The 20,235-nt window shown below is 60.6% G+C and overlaps 1 protein-coding gene, 1 long non-coding RNA gene and 1 other non-coding gene across 3 annotated transcripts; 2 read left to right on the top strand and 1 right to left on the bottom strand.

The window, feature by feature from the left end:
• Nucleotides 1-3,308: 3,308 nt before the first annotated feature.
• LOC138102191 (uncharacterized) lies at nucleotides 3,309-5,815 on the top strand. Its single transcript, XR_011147343.1, has 2 exons — nucleotides 3,309-3,391; nucleotides 4,346-5,815. It is a non-coding gene; the product is annotated as an uncharacterized lncRNA (long non-coding RNA).
• Nucleotides 3,871-3,954, top strand: LOC138102201 (small nucleolar RNA SNORD45). The gene has a single exon (XR_011147352.1). It is a non-coding gene; the product is annotated as a small nucleolar RNA SNORD45 (small nucleolar RNA).
• A 65-nt stretch (nucleotides 5,816-5,880) lies between the features above and the next one.
• LOC138102185 (nicotinate-nucleotide pyrophosphorylase [carboxylating]-like) lies at nucleotides 5,881-8,795 on the bottom strand. The gene is made up of 3 exons (XM_068999941.1): nucleotides 8,193-8,795; nucleotides 7,302-7,433; nucleotides 5,881-6,536 (listed from the first exon to the last, which is right to left on the bottom strand). The coding sequence occupies exons 1-3, from the start codon at nucleotides 8,793-8,795 to the stop codon at nucleotides 6,351-6,353; spliced, it is 921 nt and encodes a 306-aa protein (XP_068856042.1). The 3' UTR covers nucleotides 5,881-6,350.
• Nucleotides 8,796-20,235: the final 11,440 nt, after the last annotated feature.

Raw genomic sequence — 20,235 nt, forward strand, 5'->3', positions numbered from 1 at the left:
GCGGCTGATCCCTCACTCCTCGCACACTGGTGGGATCCACTGCCATGTGCCAGTCTCAGCATGGGACAGGCTGGTGGGTGGGACTGGGGTGGGCTGGGAATGGACAGGGAAGGATGGAATGGGGATGGAAGTGGATGGGCGCTGTGCAGAAAAGCCACACTACGAAAAGCCAGTGTCCACAAAGGAGACAGAGGAGTCCTGCAACTTTACTCGAATAAAGGGAGAGAGTCCACTGGGGCACACGCCCGTGGGGTCTCTCTCGAGATTTTGGAGGACGCAGCCTCCTTTTATCCTAAACTCCCGGCCGCATGTTGCTCTCTTCCTTTCCCCATCGGCTGAGGTACCAGGAAGGCACAGCCTTCCCGAACCACTGACCCCATATCCCCCCTTGAACATGTGTCGCTGTTTTCCCCTGAAGTTCAGAAGTTCAGACCATCTGCAAGAGACTTTGTACAGACCGTTTGTCCTATTACCCTAAAGTTCAGGAGCTCAAACTGTCAAACCACCTGAGTGCTGTAACAAACTTAAGCGAGTGGATGTTCATAGGGATATTAAGACCCATTTCAAAGGCATTAATGCTCATTTCTAAGACAGTAGCTGTTGTGATAAGAAGTGATGCAGAGTCCCCAGGCAGGTGCAAAGGAGAGCCACTTTATTGCAAAAACCTAGTGTTTTTAAGCAGTTAGCCAGTTATCAGTTTACGTAGTTTTAAAGCACAACAAACATAATTCAACCACCCACCATACACCACAATGTGAACACGTGATGGTCAATGTCCTGGGATGACTTTATGATGTGTATCCCATATCGCTGCTCTATGCCCAGAAATTAATTTTGTGCCGTTCTGTGCCTTTAAACTGAGCCTGAGAGAGGGAAGAGAAAAAACCGAATGAACTTTTCAAAACAGTTGTTCAAGAACACAGATATGCACTCCTCTATGTTCTCCCATTGTGATAGCAAGAGCAGAGGAAGTGCCCTTCTTGCTTTTCAGCCAGCTTTTGGCTCCTTTTCTCTGGAGGGAGACAGAGAGTTGAACTTTGTTTTCCTGGGATTTCAGTTTTTCCCTTCTCTTCTGGACTGTTTCAACATCAGAACACATCGGAGAATTTTCCACCGAGGCCCCGGAGGTGGGCCCACACCGAGCCAGCTCCTAGGAGGAGGAAAGAGACCACACCTACAGAAGGACTCTGAAATATTCCAAGGTTTCTCTCCACAGTGAGAGGTTTTATATTTAGCATTATTATCCTTTTCCTGTGTGTTGGTTAAATAAATAGTTTTTTATCTCTTTCACTTTCCCTGGAGGAAAAATTTTTTTCCTGAACCTGGTGGGGGAGGGATGGTTGTAACCTGCCTTCTATCAGAAGGTATTTTCCTCCAAATTTGTCCAAACTGGCACGTTTTTCTACCCTTAATTCAGCTGTGCCTCCTTCCTACAGTCCTTTTCTACTTAGCCAAAGTAACAGGCATGAGCCATGATTTCACAAAGGCAACAAAGCCTTCATTTTATAAGGTTTTACCTATGTGCAAAAAGTAGTGAAGAACCCCGCACCCATTCTTCCACACTGAGTCTTTTCTAAAGACATTAGCACCCATTTCTCCTATCAGGAGGAAAGCAATTGGGATGGGGATGGAGGCAGCTTGGATCGAGCCTGCTAGGGGGGAGAAAGTTGCAATGGGAATGGAGGTGGATGGGGATAGAGCCGGTTGAGATGGGGATGGAGGCGGATGAATGGGGATGGTATGGGCATGGAGGGCGATAAAGGGGGAACGAGGCCGATGGGATGGGGATGGATGACCAGAGGTGGATGGGAGCAAATGGAGGTGGTTGAGATGGGAATGCAGGCCAATGGGGGCGCATGGATGTACGGACAGACTGTGGAAAGCTCAGCCATCCTGGACCATGGCCAGTTGGATCTGAGTCAGCAGTGCCCTGGAAACTTCCTCCTGAGGGGCAGCTCCGATCTCTGCTCTCTGGGACCAGGGACAGGACCCAAGGGAACGGCTGGAGCTGTGCCAGGGAGGGTTAGGTTGGATATCAAGAACAGGTTCTGTTCTTTGGGAAGCTGGCAAAGCTGTTTCCTATCAGAGGTGCTGAGGAGGTCCCTCTGCACTCGGAGCAGCCCGAGGAAAGGGACCCACTCTGGAGAAGTTGGTGGAGAACTGTCTGCCGTGGGAGGGATCCCAGGCTGGGGCAGGGCAAGGACTCCCGACTGCTCTCCCTGGCAGCAGCAGCAGGGGATGGTGCTACGATCCGCTTATTAAAATTTTTGGAGAGATGCCTCTGCCTGAACTGAGGGACAATTGAGACCATAAGCCAAAGTCAATAGTATGGATTTTATTTAACAGTAAATGAGAGACAGAGAGAGGGACAGCGGGGGAGGAATAGAAAGTGAGGTGGAGGAGGAAAAGTGAGTGACAAGAGGTAGATGAAGTAAAAAATCTCACCACTCCACAGATCCCAAGGGCATCCCGTTGTTCCTTTCCATCTGGTCATCTGGGTGGTGAGGGTCCCCCCATGAGTTCAGTGGATTAATATACGTTTTGGCCATGTGGGAATGCCCAGGTACCTCCGGGGAAGCGAGGCCGGGGGCAGCAAGTTTGACACCGTCTCTCGCAACAGGCTCTGGATCTGTTGCATCACATGCAGTGCTCTGGTGGAAGGCCTCAGGAAATGAGTCTGAGGAGCTCTGGGGGTCTTTGATGGTTTCTGACCCCTCTTCAGCTGCTCCTCATGTGAATGTCCCATGTGTGTGGCCTTCCTGGGGTGGGGTTTTTTACAAGTGAGCCGTTTTGTGTAAAGGAGGATGGGTGTTCACTGCCTCTCACCAGAAGTTGTGGCAGACACCGAAAACCTCTCCTCCAACCCTTTGGCTGGGAGGGAGCATGTGCAAACCTCGGCAAACTGGGTCTGTGGGTCATGGCCTCTGCCACCCCAAACGCAACCAGAGCTGATTTTCAGGACAGTTGCTGGGTTTGGCTTTCTGGGGAATGCTTTCTTCTCCCTCAGCCTTGTTTACTTCTCTCTAGGCCTGAGATAATTGAACAAGTGTCACCTTTCTGTTATCTCAGGTGCCCTTAGGCGGCGTAACTCACAGCCGAAGTTCCCCTGAGGAGGCATCCTCAGGGAGGGGTGGGCTTCGGTGGTCGCAGCATCTTCATAGAGTTTTGCCGTAACGGGCAAAAAGTCCTTCAGAGCAAAGTTTAAGCCATTAAGCACAATGTTTGGGTCTCTCACGGGTGGGAACGGAGGGCGGTGGGGGTGCGAGGCGTTGGCGGCGGATGTGGGCGGATCGCGGCGGCAGCTCCTCCCGGCCCGCCGCGGGCGGGTGTCCCTTGCAGCGGAAGCGGCGGCGGGAGCGGCCGCGTGGTGCGGGACGGGCCCGGGGCGCAGGTGGGGAGGCCGGGAGGGGTCGCGGGGCGTCTCGTTGCTGGCAGGGGCCGTGGGCGGGGAGCGGCGGGGCCCGCGGGCACGGAGCCCCCCGGGCACGGAGCCCCCCGGGCACGGAGCCCCCCGGGCAGAGCCCCCGCGGGTGCCGGTGCCGGGGCTGTGGAAGGGGCCGCTCCAAGGGCGCGGTGCCGCAGCCGCTGCCCCGAGCGCGGCGCTGCCGGAACGGCGCGGCCCAGAGCGGAGCGGCCGGGCCGGGGAGGCGGCGGCGGGAGGATCGTGAGGCCGCTGCCGGCGCCGCCGAGCCGGGGCCGCGGGAAGGGCCGTGCCGGGGCGGCGGCGGGGGGGCTTTGGCTGCGGCCGGCGGCGCTGGCTCCAGCGCCGTGCCAAGGGCTGCGCTGCCGGGGCACGGCTGCGGCCGGAGGGAGCGTCCCGCGCTGCCAACAGCGGCGCTCGGCTGGGAGGGCCGGAGGAGGCACTTCCCGGGCCCGGGATGAGCGCTGGCATGTATTATCTGAGCGGAGCTGATGTCTCTCACCGCTTTAGCTCTAGAATTACTCTGAGGCCCGGGAAGCTCCCGATCCCTCCGGCAGGGGAGCTTTTTCCGATTGTGGGATCGAGTCCCCGTGCCAGACCTGCACCCGGCTTGAGGAGAGGGGGGGCCCGGGTTGGGATCTGCCCCATCGCCGCGTGGGACAGGTGCAGTTGCGGGCCGAGTCGTGCGTTTTGTGTCCAGGAGGGGCTCTCACCTCGCCCGAATGCCATGGTTTGGCAGTTGGTGGCCAGGTGCACGTGGGGGCGTTGACTGGGGGCGTCCCTGAGCCCCCGTGTGCCGGCTGAGCTGTGCACGTTCCGCCTGCGCAGCTGGGCTGCTGCAGCTCCGGGTGGGAGTGCGCAGGAGGGAACTGGCACCTCTGGCCAGGCTGGCCCTAAACCTGGAATGTTTTGTGCTTCTCGCAGGTCTCTGGCTGAGCCCGGGACGTTCCAGCCAGCCCAGAGGCGTGATCCGGACAAAACACCTGATCCTGCCTGGGGCTGGGGTTGGATCCAGCTGCTCCCAGCCTCCCATTAGGCATTTGGAAAACCGGGGCATCCCTCCTGCACTCCGTGACCCAGTGGAAGGGGCTTCCCCATAAACCTTGTCCATAACTTCCTGGGAATGCACAGTATGGGGTGTCACCCACTCCTGGGGAGCTGCCAGCTGAGTCCCTGGGGCAGAACTGGGAACAGCTCTTGCTCCAGGGACAAGCTGTGGGATGGCTCACATCCCACGGATCCTGGGAGCTCTTGGATCTACCCTGCACCCCTGGAAAGCTTTCCCTTGCAGTCAGCCCCGCTTGATTTTGGGTGTTTGTGCTTCATGTGCACTCCACCCACACCCTGGGGTGCCTTGGGGTCCACCTACACCCTGAGGGGCTCTGGGGTGCCCTGGCTTGTGCTGGGGATGCGAGGGAAGCAGAGGGTCCTTGGGGAAGGTGCCCCCAGTGAGAAATGGGGAACAGGAGCTTGTGTGGCTGTGCCCAGAAAGCTGGGAGGGGTCTTGGGAAAGGGGTGATGGTACCAAGAGACCAGTAGAACCCTTCCAGGGAGGAAACAGGTTGGACATTCCATAGGGGAGCTGGGCCCTGGCACCAGCGCATCAGGTGTGGGGGGTGAAGGAAGCAGGCAGAGCTGCTCTTCTATGGACCCTGCTGCATGGGATGTGACAGTGGCCATCCCATGGGATCAGCACTGGGGAATAGCAGCTGGGGAGGGGAGTCAGGGCCAGTGCTGCTCCTCTGGGCTTCCCTTGTCTCCTTCCTGGGACAAGAGTAGGATCTGGAAGGGATGTGGAGCTCCAGCTCTGCTCCATGCCTTGCACAGCTGGGAATTGCAGTACAGGTGCTTCACTGCCCTTGGAATCTCCTTCTCTTGCTACCACATGAGCCGCATGGCTCCTCCTCCAGCCCCAGCTCCTGCCAGGCCTCCTCCAGCCCCTCTCTGTCCCTTGCCAGCTGCTCCTCTTTGGCTTTCAGCACTTGGCACTGGAATTCCAGCTCTGTCTTTCCCAGGATTGGGCTGGGAAACCCAGTATGCCCCCTGCCCTGTCCTGGACACTCTCATGACATCCCAGGGTTTGGGATCCTCAAACTGAGATCTTGCCCCCCCACCTGGGGTTTTGGCCTCTCAAACTGGAGGTTGGGATCCTCAGACTGGGGGTTGGGACCGTCAACCTCTTGTCTTGAGAGCTCATTCCCCAGGCACCAGTTTCCACCCTAAACCGAGGGATTTCTATTTTTCATTCCAGTTTCTCAGGGAGGAGCTGGGGGTGTCTGCAAAAGGCCGATCCTGGTCCCGACCAGCAGAACTGGCGCTGGTTTGGAGTAGGGGGTCAGTGGGTCGGTGATCACTACCCCCTGTTTTGTTGGTCATAAAGCAGCTGGTTTTGCACTCGATGGTGGATTTTGGGGGGTGACACCCCGATAAAACTGGGGAGATGTGTAGGGGAGGGCTTTATTTGGGGGCACAGAGAGAAAAGGGGTGTGGGGGACCCCAGGGTGGGTTTGGGATCTCCCTTCGGTGGGGGAGGGGGTCGGAGGGAGCCCAGCTCGAGCTTTGGCGTCTTCAGGGGGGGTTTGGCATCTTGGGTGGTGGCGCCACCTGGCGGCTGGAGGGACCCACTGCCAGATTGGGGGTCCGGAGCGGCTTGGGGGGGTCCCTCCCTAGTGGGGGATGTGCTGGGAGAACCTTGGAGACCCCAGGATGTAGATTTGGGGTTCCCAGGATGGGGGTGGGCCACTGGGAGTGGGGTCTCTCAGGCACTGGTGACTGGGAGGACCCAGCGCTGGGCTTCCCAGTCCTCCTCACCGGGGCTGCGGCTGGTGACTCCCAGCCTGGGGTTTGAGGCTTCCAAGGGTGGATTTTGGGGGTGCCCAGGACATATTTGGCGGTTCCAGGGTGGGTTTTGGGGGTCCTGGGATGGATTTTAGGGTTCCAGCACCCTCAGTGCGAAGTCCAGAGCTGGGGCGCTGTGGGTCAGACACCCCATGGACACCACGTCGATGTGGGGCCCCAAGAATTGGGGGAGGGTCCCCAAAACGATTCCCCCGCTGGCCTCCACGGTCACCCCGGGGTGAGCGGCCTTGACCTGCGCCGCCGCCGCGTGCAGCTCCTGGGGAGAACACCCTGTTAGCAGGGAGCACCCCTCCCCAAAACTGCAGGGGGTGCAGGGGAGAATCCCCCGCCAAATTGGGATTTCTCTGCCCAAATCTGCCTGATTTGAGTCCCCCCCCATAAGAAACCACCAATTCAGGGATTACTCCACCCGCTGACCTCCAGAATTGGGGGTCCACCCCCAAACTCTCCAAATCAAGGGTTATCCGCCTTAAACCAGAAACCCCACAAAACTGGGGGTTTGCCACCCAACATCTGCCCAGTTGGGTGCCCCAGCCACCCACTGACCTCCAGAACAACCCCAAATTTGGGCTCTCCAACCCACTGACCACCCAAATTGGGGTCTCCCCAACCCAGAACTCCGGAAAATTGCAGTCCCCCCACCTAAACGCCTCAAGTCAAGGGTCCCTCCACCCAAACCCCCCCAAATTGGGATTACCCAACCCTTTGACCCCCCAAACCTGGCATTCCGGCACTTATCTTTGGGGCTGTCCCACATTTACAGCAGATTCCCATTTTACTAGTCCAGCCTCACACCTGGGGGGTCCTCCCATTCTTAGGGGCCCCTCCCAGATTTTGGGAGCTCACTTGGTAGGGGCAGAGGTCAAATCTATGGCATTAGCCACCTTTTTTTGGAGAGCTGTGCCCCATTTGTGGGGTTTATCCCCATTTTGAAAATCCAACCTCCCATTTTTGGGGTCCAGCCTCACACCTGGGGTCTCCCCATTGTTTCCCCCGCCCCCCACCGGATTTTGGGGCTTACCTGCGGGGCCAGGTTGTCCAGCAGGACGATGTCAGCCCCCGCCCCCGCGGCCGCCAGCGCCTCAGCCGCGCTCGAGCACTCGACCCCCAAGCGGCGGGTGAAGCCCCCGGCCCGGCGCACCCCCCAGATCATCTGGGGAAGAGGGGGTCAGGGGGAACACCAGAGCGACGCCCAATCCCTCAGACCCAATACGGGGTGGGGTAAAATGGGGGGGGGGAGCACTAATTGACTTAAAATTGGGGTCCCCCCCATCGCCCCCCCACATTGATCCCTCAAATTGGGGTCCTCTCCCCAGATCCCCCCAATTCAAGGGCATCCCCCGACCCCAAAACTGGGGTTGCCCCACCTACAAACACCCAAATTTAGGGTTCCCCAACACAGGGCCCACCCCCATTCAGGGGTTACCCCCCAACTTCCCTCCCAAACAGGGACCCTCCCCATGCATCCCAAACTGGGTCCTCCCACATCAGTCCACCCCCAGAATACCCCAATCCAAGGGTCTGTCCCAAAATTGGTACCCCCTTCAAGTATTGGTGCTTCCCCATCACCCTCGAAATTTGGGCTACCCCAAGCCATCACTCCCCCCAAAATCGAGCCCCCTCCACCAAAACCCCCCATTTCCTCCAAACCTCGTGTTCCCCCCACCCAAGACCCCCAAATTTGGGGTTGTCACGCCTGCCGCCCAGAACCCGCCAATTCAAGGGTGCCCCCCCACCAATCTCCCCCGCAAACTGGGGCCCTGCCCCCCCAGTCTCGGGGTTCCCCCGCCTCGCACCCCACACTCCAGGGGTCCTGCCGCCATGACCGCCCACATTCTGGAGTCCCCCCACACCCAGAAGCCCCCAACTCAAGGCCCCCCCCCACCGCCCCCCCCAGTTTCGGCGTCCCCACCTGCTCGAGCCCCCCCGCTGCCGCTGCCAGCGCTCGGTGATTGTCCTTGAGCAGGAGGAGTCCCCCCAGACCTCCCCGGTGGGGGTCGGCGCCCCCCACCCCCAGCGCGTATTTCTCCGCCAAGCGGAAGCCGGGCGTGGTTTTCCGGGTGCCCCCCACGACCCCCGCCCAGCCCTGTGCCCGGGCCACCCCCACGGCCCTCGCGGCCATCGAGGCCACCCCGCTGCAGCGCCCCAAAATATTGAGGGCGACCCTCTCCCCGCCCAGCACCCCCGCGGCCGGACCCTCCACCTCGGCCACCAGCGCCCGCCCGGGGGGCAGCGCCGCCCCCTCGGGCACCCGCCAGGTGACCCGGCACCCCGACACCCCGAAAACGGCCTCGGCGAAGGGGGCCCCCGCCAGGACGCCCCCCGAGCCCCCCCCGCCCTTGCTGAGCAGCTGCGCGCGGGTCGCGGCGTCCCCCGCGGCCGCCACGGCGGCGTCCGGCCAGGGCGCGTCCTCGTCCAGCCACGCGCGCGCCAGGGAGCGCAGGCGGTGCGGGGGCGGCGGGGGGGCCCAGCCCCGGCCGGGGGGCGCGGAGCGGGGCGGCGGCGAGCGGGCCATGCTCCGGGGGGCCTGGGCAGAGCGACAGGGGCGTCACTGGGGGCCTGCGGAGGGGAATGTGGGGCCCTGGGGAGGGGTCTTGGGGGGCTTATTGGGGTCCTAGGAGGCTCCCTGAGAGGATACTGGGGTCCGCGGGGGAATTTTCAGGGATATATTTGGGTCTGGAGGGGATCTGGGGAGTTACTGGGGTGTTGAGGGGGAAATTTGGGTTGGTCTTGGGGGGGGGGATTGGGGGATGCGGGGATCCTTGTGGGGAATTTTGAGGGCATGCTGGGGTGTTTGAGGGTCCCAGGAGGATCCTTGAGGGGAGACGGCTCCGGGGAGGACTTTCAGGGAGATACTTGGGTCTGGAGGGGATTTGGGGGTTATTGAGGTGCTGAAGGGGAAATCTGGGGCGGTCTTGAGGGGCTGTGGGGGATATTGGGGTCTCTGGGGGAATTTTGGGAGGGGTCCTTGTGGCTCCTTAGTAAACTTTTGGGGGGGATCTTCAGGGGTTTTGAGGGTCCCAGGAAGGTCCTTGAGGAGATATGGGGGTCCTGGGGAGGGGTTCTTGGGGCCGTTTGGGAGGTTATTGGATCCTGGGAAGGGGATTTTGGGCGAGTCCTGGGGGAAGCCTGGGGGTCCTAGGAAGGTCCTGGAGGGGATATTGGGGTCCTAAGGGGGTTTTGGAGAAGAGTTTTGGGTGCAGGAGGGATTTTGGGGGTTATTGGGGTCCTGGGGTGGATTTGGGAGCCCAGGAAGGAGATCAAATGTGGGTCCCCCTGCCCCCGAATGTGGGTCCCCCCTGCCCCCCTCGTGCCCCTTCCCCCAACCCAGGGGGTCCAAAGTCCGGTCCGGACGGGCCACATCACCCGCCCCTCCCCCCTTCCCTTCCCGAGACCCCCAAGTGGGGGAGGGGCGCTCCACTGACCTGTCGAGAGTTGGAGGCGACTGAGGCCCGCCGTGGGGGTCGGGGGGGTTCTTACCTGGGGGGGCGTGGCCCGCCTCGCCCCAACACCTCCACCGGGCTGTGATTGGCTGCCCCAGGGGCGCCCACCCCCCAAAAAATCCCCCAGGCGGTTTGGGGTGGGGGAGGGGAAATTCCCTTTATTGACAATAACTGAGCGAGGCCGGGGGGGGGGCTTTAGGGGACGCTTGGAGAGGCGCCCCATGACCGGGGGGCACTGGGGGAGTCACATCAGGTGACACCGGGTGACAACCTGGCCCCCCCATTCAGCCCCTCCCCCACCCCATCGATGTCACGCGGGGGGGTTACGGTGGCGTCGGGGGGTGACTGACACATGGGGGTGACAGGAGGTGACAGTGGCAGGGGTGTTCCTGTGGGCGGGGCCGGGGCCGAGGGGCGGGACAAGGTTGGGCTGAGGAGAGAAGATGGAGATGGGGGGGGAGAGGGGACCAAAGGGATACGCGGTGGGGGGGACAGGGAGGAGATGGAGGTGACCAGGCTGTGGTGGAGGGGGCAGCAGAGGGGACATGGAGATGACAGTGGGGACAGGGACAAGATGGGACCCAGACATGGAGCTGGGGACATGGAGAGGACATGGAGATGGTGGTGGGGTCATGGGGATGGGGGTGGTAACCAGCAGGAGATGGTCACGGTGACAGCAGATTGTGGAGGTGACACAGAGATGGTCAATGTCACCTGGAGGTGGTGGTGGGGACATGGGGATGGTGGTGGGACGAGGGATCAGATGGTTGAGGGGACCAGGAGATGGTGGGGGGAGCAGGGAAGGAGGAGACAGGGTCAAGGATACCTGGAGATTGTGGAGGTGACCAGGACATGGTGGTGGCACATATGGAGGGGACAGGGAGGAGGTGGAGGAGACAGGAAGGTGGAACTGAGGACACGGAGATGGGCAGTGTCATGTGCAGAGGGTGGTGGGGACGTGGGGAGGACGTGAAGGGGGGATATGGGGATGTTCAAGGTGAACAGGACGTGGTGGTGGGACATGACGAGGGGACAGGGAGATGGTGGTGGGGACATGGAGATGGTCAAGACCAGCTGGAGGTGATCAAAGGGGCACAGGAAGGGAGAGAGAGGGGGCAGGGAGGAGATGGAGCTGACCATGGACCCTAAAGGTGACCACGGAGGTGACCCATGAGCAGAAGGCAGGGTTCGGGTGGGACACGGGGCCATGGGAATGGGAGGATTGGGGATGGTGGGACACAGGGCTGTGGGGACATGGGGACAGGTCCTGCCCCTTCCCTCCCCCTCCAGGTAGTTCCTGGCGATGAACTTGAGGGTCTTGCCCAGGAGGATGATGGGGAACGAGATCTTGAGCACCATCAGCCAATGTGGCATCAGTGACAGCAGCGTCAGCTTGAGCATCATCGGGGGGGACATCGGGGGACAAAGGGTGGAACCCCTTGGCCAGCAACCCAAACCCCATGGCCACCAAACCCAATGGCCACCACCCCAATATCCATGGCCACAGACTCCACACTCATGGCCACCAGACCCATGTTCAGCACCCCTGTGGCCACCAACCCCCACCCCTTCCCTGGCCACCAGACACCATGGCCACCAGCCTTATGGCCACCAACTCCACAGCCACCAACTCTGATGGCAACCAACCCCTCCATGGCCACCGCCCCAATCCCTATAGCCACCACCTCCCCATGGCCACCAGACCCACATCTTGATGCCCACCAGCCCCATGATGACCGCCCCAAAGGCCATCAACCGTCTCTCCATGGCCACCATCTTGGTGGCCACCAACCCCTATGACCATAATATTGATGGCCACCAGCCCCCCCAAGGCCATCAATCTCCCCATGACCGCCCTCTTGATGACCACCAACCCCATGGCCACCAGCCCCATGGCCACCGTCCTGGTGGCCATCCTGCCCCGTGTCCCTCCTGTGTCTCCCTCTGACACGCAGGGGGTTGATGGAGAGGATGACGAAGGGCAGGGGCATGGAGAGGCAGATGGAGCCCATGAGCCAGATGTTCACCCAGCGTGGCATCTAGGCCAGTGACTGGTTCTCTGACAGGCTGTGGGGGACATGGGGACATTGGGGGATCACCATGGGGGGAGCAATTGAGAGGTCATCATGGGGAGGGACATGGGGGGACACGGTGGGAACAGAGGATGGATGGAGCCCATCAGCCAGATGTTTACCCAGAGCAACATCTGGTTCTCCAACAGGTTGGGAGGGACATTAAGCGGTTGGTCACCCTGGGGGGGGACAGGGGGATGAGGGACACCACCAGGACGTAGGGGGACATGGGGTGTGGACACAGGGGACATGGTGGTGGGAGACATCTGGGCTGGGGATTGGTTCTCCCAAGAGGCTGGGGGGTACATCAGGGACATCTGGGGGTCACCATGGGGGTGGGGCGCACAGCAGGACATGGACAGGGGATGGAGGGTGGGAGAGAGGGGTGGGGGAGGACATGGGGGGACACACTGAGGGAACACGGGGGCGTCATGGAAGGGATGGTGGTGATGGTGGTGGTAGTCATGTGATGATAACGATGGAGTTGGGTGATGAAGATGGTGGTGGTGGTGGTGGTGATGATCATGGTGTTAAGTGATGAAATGTTGATGAGGATGGTGTTGGGTGATGATAACGGAGGTGATGGTGGCGTGTGGATGATAGTAATGACGATGATGGTGACAGTGGTGGTGGTGATGATGATGGTGTTGTCAGTGTCATGGTGATGGTGTTTATTGTGTTGAGTGGTGATGGTTGTGTTGGAGCTGACGGTGGTGATGATGGTGTTGGTGATGGAGTTCACCATAGTGTGGCTGACAGCGTGAGTGATGAAGATGAGGTACGTGGTGATGATGATGGCCATGATGATGGTGTGAGTAGTGTCATGGTGATGGTGTCAATGGTGTGGGTGATGAAGAGGAAGGTGATGATGAAGAAGATGACAGTGATGATGGTGCTGTTGGTGTTGTGGTGATGGTGTTGATGGTGTTGGGTGATGATGATGGAGGTGTGGGTGGTGAAGAGGAAGGTGATGATGAAGAAGATGACAGTGATGATGGTGCTGTTGGTGTTGTGGTGATGGTGTTGATGGTGTTGGGTGATGATGATGGAGGTGTGGGTGGTGAAGAGGAAGGTGATGATGAAGAAGATGACAGTGATGATGGTGCTGTTGGTGTTGTGGTGATGGTGTTGATGGTGTTGGGTGATGATGATGGAGGTGTGGGTGATGATGCTGCTGATGATGTGGGGGATGAGGGTGATGATGTGGGTGGCTGTGGTGATGAAGATGATGGTGATGATGAAGGCCTCCCCTGCTACTTGTTGAGGGCATTGCACATCTCGATGGGGACCAGCACCGACAGCGCCGTCGGCACCGGAGCCTCAAAGATGTCGCAGTCCAGACCCTCAAAGACCACGTTGTGCCCTGGGACCTGCATGAAGTGGGGCTGGGGGGTCGCCAGGGGGCCCCTGGGGGGAGGAAGCCTTGGGGACACCCAGAGGGCTGGGGAGGCTCCACTGGTGACGGGACTAAGGAGCAGCAGCTGCCCGTCCCAAACACTGTCACCGCAGGAGGACTTTGCCATGAGACGAGCACAGGACGGAGCACAGGAAGGCGCTGACTCCAGGCCTGGCAGAGGTGAGATCTGGTCGGCGCATCCTGGGAAATACATCCCCACAAAAATTCCCACTGTGGCACAGCACGTAAAGAAGCAGCTGCTCGTGCACGCCAGCGGTCACACAAAGCTCACCTGAGTTATGGCACAGGTGCTGCTGCCACCACCGAAGCCCCCCGCAACCCTGCCTCGGCCCACAGCTGGACCTTGGGCGCGGGAAGTTCAGTCCCCGGGGTGGGAAGCTAAGATAAGATCAAGGTGGGACAATTGTCCGGGGATTATCTCAGACCTTGGGGGAGGTAAACAAAGCTGCGGGAGCAGAATGGATCCCTGGTGGTGGGCAAGGAAAGCCAACCTGGCACTCGTGCTGGAATCATCTCCAGCTGGGTCAAAGGGAATTCCAGAGGCGCAGATGGCGACCACCGACTCCTGGCCACTGGCCCCAGAAACCTCCAGCTGAAGAGAAGAGACAGCCTGAGCTGGGACTAATTAGCACCTGAGGCCAGGGAATTGTTTAACCAATGGCATTAGAGAGCTGTGTAGCCTATGAGCACTCATTCCTCAGTTTGCCGAAATGGATAAACAGGGAGAAGTTCAGAATGACCTCAGGACCCGCCAGTACCGAGAAGCTCCGGGGCAAGAAGGACCAACAGTGCCTCTGGATCCACGGGTGGTGCTGACCTGACTGATCTCTCTCCCTCCCTTCTCCCTCTCCGCCCACCCTTCCTCCTTTCTCTCCCTCACATTTTATTGTTCGGCAAATTCCATGCTATTGACTTTGGCACATGGGCCCATTTGCCCCTAAATTTGGGCAGAGGCACCTCAGTAATGGGATCTGAACAGCCAGGGATCCTTTAAGCGACCTTAACCCCCTCATTCCCAAAGCCATGTGCCCAGGAGTGCTGACCCTTGGGCAGGGAAGCGCTGTCGCTCCCGGACGGACCAGAGGACCCAGGGCTCCAGGCCCCTGTCCGAGATCCACTCCTGCCCTGACCCCAACCTGTGCTCCCTGGGGATGGGGCTCCCAGAGCCCTGGGCAGAACCTGTTTCCTGCTGTGCCCCAAACCCTGGGGGCTCCAGAGGCTGCCCTGGCTGCCCCTTGTCCCTCCCAGCTCCAGGGGGACATTCCGGGGTGTCCCACCCTGCTCTGCCCAGGGCACATGGCGGGGGCAAGGGGATCTCCTGGGAGCCCCCGGAGTCACTCTGTTCATGGTGGGGGAGGAACCGGAGACTCCCAGGTTGAGAGAGGGACACAGGAACACACACAGGGACACGGGAACACACAGGGACACGGGAACACACACGTGGACACAGGAACACACACATGGACACAGGAACATGCACAGGGACACGGGAGCATGCACAGGGACACAGGGACACACACAGGGACACAGGAACATGCACAGTGACACAGGAACATGCACAGGGACACAGGGACACACACAGGGACACAGGAACATGCACAGGGACACAGGAACACGCACAGGGACACAGGAACACACAGGGACACGGGAGCATGCACAGGGACACAGGGACACACACCAGGACACAGGGACATTGGAACACACACAGGGACACACAGAGTTGCTTTGCTGTAGGGGTTTATTGATTACTCCAGGGAAATTCCCAGGGCTCCCAGGGGATCAGGGGGGTTATCCAGGGATGATCATCTCTTCGTGTCGCTGGAGGGGGACAGGACGCAAGTGTCACCACCAGTTCCAGGCCTGAAAGACAGAGCCCAAATCATGACCCCCAGTGTCCACTGCGACACAAGAGGGGCCTTGTCCCCACCCCTCTCTCTGCAGGGACCTGCTGCAGGAGAAGGGATTTGGAGCCCCGGATATACCTGGGACAGGACTTGGCTCCTGAGATCCTTGTGGCTCCCAGAGCCCCTCACCCTGGAATTCCCCAAAACCTCCCAGAGCCCTCCCTGCTCCCACAGGGGCACTGGGTGTCCCCAGAGCCCCCCAGTGCAAAGAAGACTTGGGGACAGCTCTGTCCACCTAACCCCGGGACACGGATCAGGGACAGCCTCTGCCACGCCCCTCTGCCATCCTCAAGCTCTGCCCACCCCAGAGGGCTCAGGGATCCGCCCTGGCCCCCGAGGATCTTTTGTGGGGCTGGAGACCCCCCAAGACTTCTCACCGGGGCATCCAGAGGGGCAGCCGGGCATCACTCCCGCAGAAGCTCCACCTGCTCAGCCACGAGGGGGTGGAGAGAAAGACGGGGTTAGAGCAACACCGGAGGATACTGGGGCATGTTGGGAGATACTGGCGCATGCCGGGGTGTGCTGAGGCACAGTGGGGTGTACTGGCATGCACTGGGATGCCCTGGAGGGTCATGACCATGACAGGGGAGGCTCTGGGCCCAGCAGAACTCCGGATACCCACCTCAGACTGCTTCACTCGCTGGGTGCCTTTCTTTGTCTGTAGAGAGATGAGGAGATGTCACTGGTCACTGGAGTGTCCCCGGTCCCAGCAAGGCATGGGGGGACCCAACTGGCCTCCAGTTCCCACACTGGTGCCCCAGTTCCAGGACTTACCTCAAGGCATCCACCTAGGCCTCCTACTACGCCCAGCTGCAGAAGCAGAGCAAAGGTTTCGTCTGGATTGGCCCTTGTGGGGCTCGGGGGGTCACAGGTGTCCCCAAGCCCCCGGTCTGAGGGGGAAAATCCCTTCTGCTCCCCCCAGTCCCACTCCAGCCAGTCTCACCTGATCCCTGTTCCTGCAGGGACCACGGTGGGGATGGAGACAAGGAGAGCGAGGGGAATTCGGGGCCTCCAAGGACGAGGGGAACGGAGTGGGACTTGGAGGCCTCAAAGACAGTGAACTGGGGGGAACTAGGGGCCCCAAGGGATGGGGCTGGGGAATGTGGGTGGGGAGGCAGGAATTCCAGTGGGGGGGGGGGGCATGGGGGCTGAAGTGGGGGGTGAGTGGGGACAGGAGAAAGCGGGGACAGAGGACCAAAATTGATGAGTTTGGGAGTGGGAGTCAAGGAGGGGGACTTGGGGACACCACTGTCATGGCCAAAGAGAAAGGGAAAGCACTGGAGGGAAAGAGGAGAGGAAATGGGCTGGGCATGATGCTCTTTGGGGTTGACTGGGGTGCACTGGGAAGGGTGGGAATGCAATGGGCACCCTGGGGAATGTGCAGCCTTAGGAAGCTCTGTGGTGTGCTGGCATGCACTGGGGTGCACTGGGATGCCCATGGCCATGAGAGGGGAGGGCCTGGGCCCAGGAGAAGAACTCAGGGTACCCACCTGGCCATTGCTAAAGCCACCAGCTTCCTGTGGAGAGACCATGAGATGTCACTGGTCACTGGGGTGTCCCCAGTCCTAGTAAAGGCTGGGGGCGACCAAACTGCCCCCCAGTTCCCACACTGGTGCACCCAACTCCAGCACTTACCCCGACACATACAGTTCCACCACTGCCATCAAAGGTGGCCTGGGGAAGGAGAGCAAAACGTTGGTCAGGATTGGCCCTTGTGGGGCTGGGGGGGGACACAGGTGTCCCCAGCCCCCCCGGCTCATGGCTGTCCCCTGCTCTGAGCAGGGGTTGCCAGGGGATTTGGGGACACACTGCAGGGTGAAAGGCAGTGGACTGAGGGGAAACACTGGATAGAAGACCCTGGGAATCATCCAGGGCGGGGTGGGGAAGAATTTCCCAGTTGGTGCCAGTTCAGCCTGGCTTGGGACTGGACCAGTCCAGCCCAGTTTGGCCAAGTTCAGCCTATTCTGTGCTTTAATGAGTTTGGACCTCTTGGTCCCACTTCATCCTAGTTTGGGGTTGGCCTTTGTCCTTGGGCGGGAAACAGAGGAGATGCTGGGGAGATGCTCGAGGAGACCGAGAGGATGGGATGGGGGGACACGGAACGGGATTTGGGGGGAGCCGGACGGGAAAGTGGTGGGGCCGTCCCAGGGAGGAGCCGGGTCCGACCATCCCGTGGGGAAGCCGGGCTCTGGCACCAGGAGTTTAATTGCGGGAAGGGGAAGGACAGAGGGAATCGTGGGAAGGAGAAAGCGGCACCGCCCGGGGCCGGGGAGCCCGGCGGAGCCCCTGGATTGGGAAGAGCCCCCAGCCCCGAGCCCACCCCGTGGCCTTGGAGCCTCACCTCGGTCTGTGCTGGGAAGCACAGCAGGATGGAGAAGAGCAGGGCCACGCCGAGCACAGCCACCTTCATCTTCCTCTTGGAGCGGGCAGCGCTGGCTGAGGCTGCAGCGGGCCAGGAGCACCTTTATCCCTGCCGGGACTCCTCCCTGCGCCCTCCCCGACAGCCCCCAGGCCAAAGCCCGGCTTGCCACAGCCCCCAGCCCTGGCCACAAGCCCGGCCCTGGCACAGAGTCCATCCCACCTGCGGCACGCATCCAGCCCCCTTGCCCGGCATCCCTCCAGCTTCCTGCACGGGGCAGCGGCCCCTGGAAGGGCCCAGGCACCTGCGGGGGCCAAGGGGGGCGGGCTGGGAGCCAAAGGCAGCTGGGGACCCTGTGGGGACAACCCCCACTCCAACACCATCCATCCTCCTGCAGCCCCCACAGCCAGATCCTTCATCTCCCGCTGCCCCTTCCCTCCCAGAGCTTTCCCTGGGGGACATCCCAGAGCTGAGCCCAGCCCCAAACCCGGCACGTGGCAGAGCAGAATTGTCCCTGTTCCCACTCCAGCCCCTTGGCTGAACGGGGGGCTGGACTGACCCCTCTGCCTGGGGCACCAGGACCCCGGGATCAGGGCAAACGGGGAGGTGGGAGGACAGCGGGGTCACAGGCAATGGGAACAGCCCGGTGGCTGGGATCTGCAGTCTCTGGAGGCTCTGGGGAGCGCTGGGGAATGGTGGCCCTGGGACACCAGGGCTGGGCTTGGGGCAGTGCTGGGGTGGCCGCGGGGCCCGGCTCCAGCCCGTTCCCGGCACTGCAGCCCCAAACTGCTCCAGGCCCCCAGGGGAAGATCCCCTGCCCGGCCCCCCCGTCCCACCCGGGGCCACTGTGTCCTGCTGGATCCCCCCCATCCTGCTCTGCTGAGCTGTCCCACACGGGGGTCCCAGGGGCTCTGCCCCCAGCCCAGGGCTGTGGCTCCAGACTGGGCTGGCACTGGGACACAGCTCCCGCAGCGCCCCTGGCCACCAGCCATGGCCCTGTCCTGCCCTCGGCCCAGCACTGGCCCTGAGCTGGGGCTGACCTTCCCAGCCGAGGGTCCCTCGCTCCCATCCCCGCTCAGAGGCCCCTGTCAGGGTGAGCCCCGAGGACACAGAGCAGGGACAGTCCCTGCCTGGGGCTCCCGGGAGCTGCCGGGGCCTCCATTCTCCACTGACACCCTGTGACATTTGCAGGAGATGTTTCCTCCTCACGGGACACTGACCACACAGAAGGGACCTGTTGTGGGGCACCTGGGAAAACACTTCAGGCACCTGCCCTGACTGTTTGCGCTGGATTTTCCCAAGGAGCCAGCAGTGACCTGGAAGATTTTCCTTTTGCCTGTTTGTGCTTTGCGCCTCCTTTGTTGGGGAATTGAGGAGCATTGATCCTGGAGTGGCCAAAGGGGGGTGAAGCTGCTCAGCAGAGGCATTTCCAGCCCCTGGACACCAAAGGTGCTGTTTCAGATGACCCCAGCCATGGGTTCATGGGCTCCTGTTTCCAGATCTGCTCTGCATTGGAACAGGGCTCAGGCTGATTGAGTCTACCAGTACCAAATTCATGGAAAACACCAAGCTGGGTGGGACTGTGGATCTGCTGCAGGGCACGAAGGCTCCTCAGATGGATCTGGGCCAGATGGATTGATGGGCTGAGGCCAAAGGTGTGAGGGTCAAAACAGCAAGGTGCTGGGTGTCCCACTGGGGTCACAACAACTCTATGGAATGCTCCAGATTGGGGCAGATGGGCTGGAAAACTGGAAAAGGCCCTGTGGGTGCTGGTGACAGTGGCTGAACATGAGCACAGGTGTGCCCAGGTGGGCAAGAGGCCAAGGGCACCTGCACTGCCCCAGCCATGGGGTGGCAGCAGGACCAGGGCAGTGACAGTCTCTGTGCTGGTACTGCTGAGGCCCCTTGATGGCTGTATGCCATTCTGGGTCCTCATGGCCAGAGAGGCCTTGAGGGGCTGGAGCATGGCCAGGGAAGGGTCTGGAGCCCCAGGAGTGGCTGAGGGAGCTGGAAAGGGGCTCAGCCTGGAGCAAAGGAGGCTCAGGGGGGACCTTGTGGCTCTGCACAACTCCCTGACAGGAGGGGGCAGCTGAGGGGGGGGGGGGGTCGGGCTCTGCTCCCAGGGAACAGGGACAGGAGGAGAGGGAACGGCCTCTGGCTGGGCCAGGGCAGTTTTAGGTTGGACATCGGGATGGATTTCTTCCTGAAAATGGTGGTCAGGCCTTTGCAGGAGCTGCCCAGGGAGGTTTGGAGTGCCCATCCCTGGAGGTGTCCAAGGAGGTCTGGATGTGGCACGCAGGGCTCTGGGCTGGTTACAAGGTGGAGATCGGGCACAGCTTGGACTTGATGGTCTTGGAGGGCTTTTCCAACTGCAGTGATCCTGGGATTCTGGGACTGTCCTGGAAAAATGCTTTTTGACTTTTTTTCCCATTTGAGGTTCTGTACTCAAGCTTCCAGTCCCCAGGGAGGTTCCCCATCCCACTGCCTCATGTCCACCCCCTGTCCCACAGACAGAACCATGGGGTGACACACGGGCTGTGGCACCGGTGCCCCTCCCTTGAACAGAAACTCTTCATAGATGAGACAGCAGTCAATAGGAGCAGGAAAAAAATCCTTCCTTAAAAGCTGGGATAACTGTAGGGACAATTTCTCCACAGCTGAGACACATTCCCGAGGGAGGCAGGGACATTCCCAGTTATTGGAGCTGGGTGGCCTGTCCAGCTCATTATCCCCATGCTCCTGGTGAACAACATCAGTGCA

This window comes from Aphelocoma coerulescens, unplaced genomic scaffold (assembly GCF_041296385.1).
Source record: "Aphelocoma coerulescens isolate FSJ_1873_10779 unplaced genomic scaffold, UR_Acoe_1.0 HiC_scaffold_63, whole genome shotgun sequence".
In the NCBI taxonomy this organism is placed as follows: domain Eukaryota; kingdom Metazoa; phylum Chordata; class Aves; order Passeriformes; family Corvidae; genus Aphelocoma; species Aphelocoma coerulescens.